This window comes from Chanos chanos, chromosome 7 (genome assembly GCF_902362185.1).
Source record: "Chanos chanos chromosome 7, fChaCha1.1, whole genome shotgun sequence".
Lineage (NCBI taxonomy): Eukaryota > Metazoa > Chordata > Actinopteri > Gonorynchiformes > Chanidae > Chanos > Chanos chanos.
The window spans coordinates 33,980,045-33,984,801 of NC_044501.1; the positions used below are offsets into that span (position 1 = coordinate 33,980,045).

Sequence of the window (4,757 nt, forward strand, 5' to 3'; positions counted from 1 at the left end):
TACAGTCTTTGGCTGGACCAGTTTACCTGAACCTGACCCAGCTACTACACCACAGTATGTTGTGCAGGCTTGAAAGAAGGATAGGGCCTAATGTGTTCATGAGATTCATAACCCCCAATTAATTCTTGCACAAAATTCATCATCCATAGTGCAATTCTGGATACACTATATGTAAGAGTATTTAGAGAGTATGCAGAGTATTTTCATATTAAGCATCCAAAATCATAACATTGCATGTGAGTGAAATACTCGCAGCTCAGATGGCAACGTTTCCAAAACTGATTTATTTTGTCAATTCTGAAACAGTTTTATCAGGAACTGTTCAATATTTTTTTCAGTAAAGCAATATTAATGTTAGAAACTAAAGGCCCTCTGAAAGAGTTCAGAACAAAAAAGTTTCACAACTTTGCAAAGCAAACAAAACATTTACAGATGGCTGAAAACTGAGAGGGGCCACTCACAATTTTTGAACAGTCTTGCTTGCGTATTGGAATGGAGTTAACTGACTCTTAATAACTCGTAATCATAAGCTGAAACTCTGTAACAACTGAGATGTCAGTAAGCTAAAATAGTCCCATACATAAAGAACAGTCAAGACAGAACAGACTGAGACGATCAACGACAGAAGCTGTCCACGAGTTGTTTGGAATTCCAGGGTCCAGCACTGTTGGTCAGGAACTGTTGACTGACCACAGACTTGGCTTTCTGATAGTCACAGGCAGCCATCTAAACACAACAGACACACAGTATTCTTTAAATCTACAAGAAACTACAAGTCACACCTGCAGTATGTCTGCACTAAAACACGCATACTTTACATAAGACCACGTTTTAGATTTAAGCAATCAAGGTGAGAAGCTGTGGTGACTGCAGGATGTGATCACATGAGATAACAAAGTACTGAAAGACAACTGTTGTTAATGTCTGCAGTTGTTACTGTTAGTGTTTGATTCGGTCAATGTACTGTTTGTTTTCCTGTTGATCTCATTTGTCTACTGTTATTTCAGCAATAACGGTTGAAATTTTAGTCCAACAATGAGCGTTGCACTTTATTTTTTCCATCAGTATGCATTCACCAATGTCCATCCCTAAACTAGGATTCAGATTAAGTGACCGTACCTTAGCCTTACGGTACGTGGAGAAGGTCAGGAGCGCCTCTTGTTCGGCCTGTACCGCTACTTTTCTGAAGCTGAAATATAAGGCTCTCTTGCAGAGCCTGCTGGAGAATCCAGGACCGCTCACAAATGGAGAGCTGAACCAGATAGAAAATGCACAGGAAGAGAGGAGAGGAGAGGAGAAGAGAAATGGTTTAAAAATGAGCACCACAGTGTGCTACTGAGTCATTCTTCATTGGCTATGTGCTAGGGATTTAAAAGCTATTTTCTTCAAAAGCCACACAAATAATATACACTACTCCTTAATCCTTTTTGTTTTCTCAGCCTGTAGTCATCACTCAAAATACAATACACACACTGTAGTCAGTCAACAGTGTTACCTGAGTTAGCAGTCGGTAGTGCGGTGATGTGAACAGTGAGTGTTTAACAGACAGAATGGTAAGGAAATTACAGTTGCATGATCAGACAGTTTTCATTCAGTTCTTCCTTTGGCGTATTAGGCATTGAAACCATTCTGGAACCTGGATACCTGGCCTTTAATGCTATGAGTGATTCGGAAATTACTCCCAGAATTAAGACAAACTCCTAGTTGGGATCTGCTTTGAAATTAGCAGTGGAGGAGTCTGGCGGAGTGAAATGTTCTGTCTTTTTTTTTTTTCTTACATCATTCTGAGGATATCAGTCACACGTCTGAACATTCAACCTCATATGGTTTGGACTTACCTGTTGATGGCGAGACCAGTGGTGCTGTCCAGAATCTCGATGCTGGAGTCTCCAAAGCACCAGTTGATACTGAGGTCCTTATACTGAGTGGAACTGACAGAAGGCCCCGCTGATTCTCCATTAAGGAAGAAGATGCTGGTTGGTCTGTATGCAGGGGGCAGGTCTTTCTCAAACCCTGTGCCCAGGCGTTTGTTGATGGTGTCAGCTACCTTTCCTGAGTAGTTCCTTGAGTCACCTGAAGAGGACGAGATGTAGCTTGATATTCTACAAGCTACACTGTTCCTTTCAGCTTGGATTCCAAATCAACTATGCCTCCGTTCATCACATTTCCCAAAACACTAGTCCCACACCACTCTGTCATCATCGAGCTACAAACTATTAAAAATCTACATTACTTTATGAAGTTTTCGTAAATCAGACAATTTAACATAAAAGAGACTTATCGCTAGTTGATGACTAACTTGTACTTGTAGCCACATGAATATACACTCCCTTACCCAGTGTGAGACTGGTGATGTAGACTGGTTGAATGAAGTGGCTCAGGAGCGCCCCCTGTACTCCGATGACGGTCCAGCGAGTGAGTTTAGCACTGTCAGACATACAGCAGATGCGTGCTGCCCAGATGCTGGGTGGCAGGAATGTAGCAGGAATCAAAGAGCCTTTAGTGTAGCACTGTAGCTTCAGAGACGGGTAGCTACTGCTCTGAGACCTCCTGTGAAGTTAAGCAGCTGCACGTCAATTTTAACAGACACCTGCACGAGTCATTCAGAGGTAGTCAACACCCTCATACTTCTGAGAATGAGACAGAGGATACAGTTTATCCCCACCCCTCAGTCAACGGATACGTCCATTTCTGTTCCAAATATAACAAACTCGTCATCACATATTAACTATAACCTTATATGGGAACCAATCACATACTCACATTATTATGCATTGTGCGGCCCCTTTGGGCGTCTGATTGGTGTAGAGATGCAGGTAGAGCTTTGGCTTGAGGTGAAGCAGCTGACTGTCCGAAGAGCACTCGAATATGGAGAGCTGAGTACACTTTGGGTCTGAGCTGTAATATAGCAGGAGCTGCTTATACAAATACCTGTTTTGTAAAGAAAAGAAACAGCTACAGGGTTAAAACCCGGTAAAGGCCGGTGGTTTGGTTCTGTTCTGACTTAGCTTTTTTTTCATAAAGTTATTGGTAAAGTTATTCTTTTTCTTCGTTCATTAATTAGATAGAAAATGCACTAGTGCTGTTAGCTGAAACCTCTCACAGTACAAAAACTAAATAAATGGATGCTTTTGACCCCCAAAAGAGAGGCACACAGTATCGTACCTTTTGAGGGCTCGGCGTGCAATGACGATAGCGTGACAGTCGTGGACGACAGAGCCAGTGAAACAGAGCCAGCCACTGCAGCAGTTCTGTCCTGTTCCCATTGCCACCACCTCATACAGCTCACAGCATTGGCCCCCAGTATCTATTACCTCTGAAAAAACAGACACACGTGTGTATTACAGCACAAACCTAATAGACAGATTATTAAAATACAATACAAGCCCCTGGTGTGCATCACCTCTGATATATGCACTCATGTATGCGCGTGTGCACACACACACACACACACACATATTCACAGCACTACCTCTCTCCAGGACAAATGCAGCCAAGCAGCTCTTGGCGCCTTGATATTCTGGGCATTCTCTTAAAAGCCGATCAAACTGTTCACTGCAAACAGTTGCCATCCGATTTTTGTGCCAGTCTGTGAACCTCACTGGGGGGGGGGGGGGGGGGGGGGGGGGGTGGAGACAACAACATATTTTCATTGAGACAATACAAACAGAATCATACAGAGCATAGTTACGTGAAATACAACAACCAAAACCAATTACAGCAAATTCAAATGACTACTCAAATAAAACTCCTTCATATTACAACAACAACAACAACAACACACACACACACACACACACACACACACACACACACACACAACTGACCTCCCGTCTTCTTGTCCCTCTTGGGGGAGGTCTCCAACATGTCTCCTTGACCCAGTAAACTGTTTTCCTCCTCTGTGCTGCAGTCTAAGCTCTTGAGAGAGTACTGTTCACAGCAATCTTCCTCTGTGTCTTCCTCCGCTTCCTCCATCAGGGCCGGAGGTTCCAGAGACATGTGGTCTGGAGATTGTGCCCTGGGTGTCTCCTTCCGCGGGGACATAGTTTCCTCTGTCAGGACAGGGCTCAGGAACGCTGTAGACTTAGATCTGCCTCCCCTACCATTTTCAGGTGCGTCTTTGAAATGGTGGCAAGGAGGGCTGGGCGTGTGATTGGCTCGGCTGAAAGTGGCCTCAAGCTCGGAGCAGCGTAGCATAAGAGACGCTGCCATTCGTGGAAGGCGTTTACTTTCACCATTACTTTCCTGATCCGCCATTTTGATCCTGCTCAACAAAACAGAAAATATCAAATACAAGCAGTGATTAATGCGCTGCAGAGATTGAGCGTCCGATGAAGTGCAGCCCTAACGATCAAAGAGTGGAGCTAGAGGAAATCTGACCCTATCACCTGGCCTACATTTCAGTTTATACATGTCGCTGATCCTTGGATGCGTGTTCATTAATGTTAATATTATGATATATTCATAATATTATATTATGAATATCATTCACATCAATTAAAATGAAAAACGTGCTTCGTTGTAACTGTCCCGGCTTTAGCCAGTTTAACAACCTGGAAGAAGAACTAACCACTCCAGAAAAGTACTTCGGACACGTGGCATTATATTTTCGGGAACTTCGCACTGTATGTTACTTTAAAAATAAATAAATGACAATAACAATAAGACACTTTGTGGACAAGTTACAAGTAATGATTCTTACAACTGGCTATGTCTAAATAGCTATCAATGTGAGCTCGCAACACAAAGCTCAATTA

The 4,757-nt window shown here is 42.9% G+C and overlaps 1 protein-coding gene across 1 annotated transcript; it reads right to left on the minus strand.

Annotated features, from left to right (window-relative positions):
* Positions 1 to 615: 615 nt before the first annotated feature.
* Positions 616 to 4,257, minus strand: adad2 (adenosine deaminase domain containing 2). The gene is made up of 8 exons (XM_030780958.1): positions 3,828 to 4,257; positions 3,473 to 3,601; positions 3,166 to 3,316; positions 2,764 to 2,931; positions 2,336 to 2,550; positions 1,839 to 2,073; positions 1,120 to 1,252; positions 616 to 726 (listed from the first exon to the last, which is right to left on the minus strand). The coding sequence occupies exons 1-8, from the start codon at positions 4,255 to 4,257 to the stop codon at positions 616 to 618; spliced, it is 1,572 nt and encodes a 523-aa protein (XP_030636818.1).
* Between the last annotated feature and the right edge of the window lie 500 nt (positions 4,258 to 4,757).

Coding starts and splice junctions, on each gene's coding strand:
- adad2 (XM_030780958.1), bottom strand. CDS start 4,257: ATGGCGGATCAGGAAAGTAATGGTGAAAGTAAACGCCTTCCACGAATG. Junction 2,932..3,165: donor GCACGCCGAGCCCTCAAAAG/GTACGATACTGT, acceptor TTTACAAAACAG/GTATTTGTATAAGCAGCTCC. Junction 727..1,119: donor CCACGTACCGTAAGGCTAAG/GTACGGTCACTT, acceptor TGTTGTGTTTAG/ATGGCTGCCTGTGACTATCA.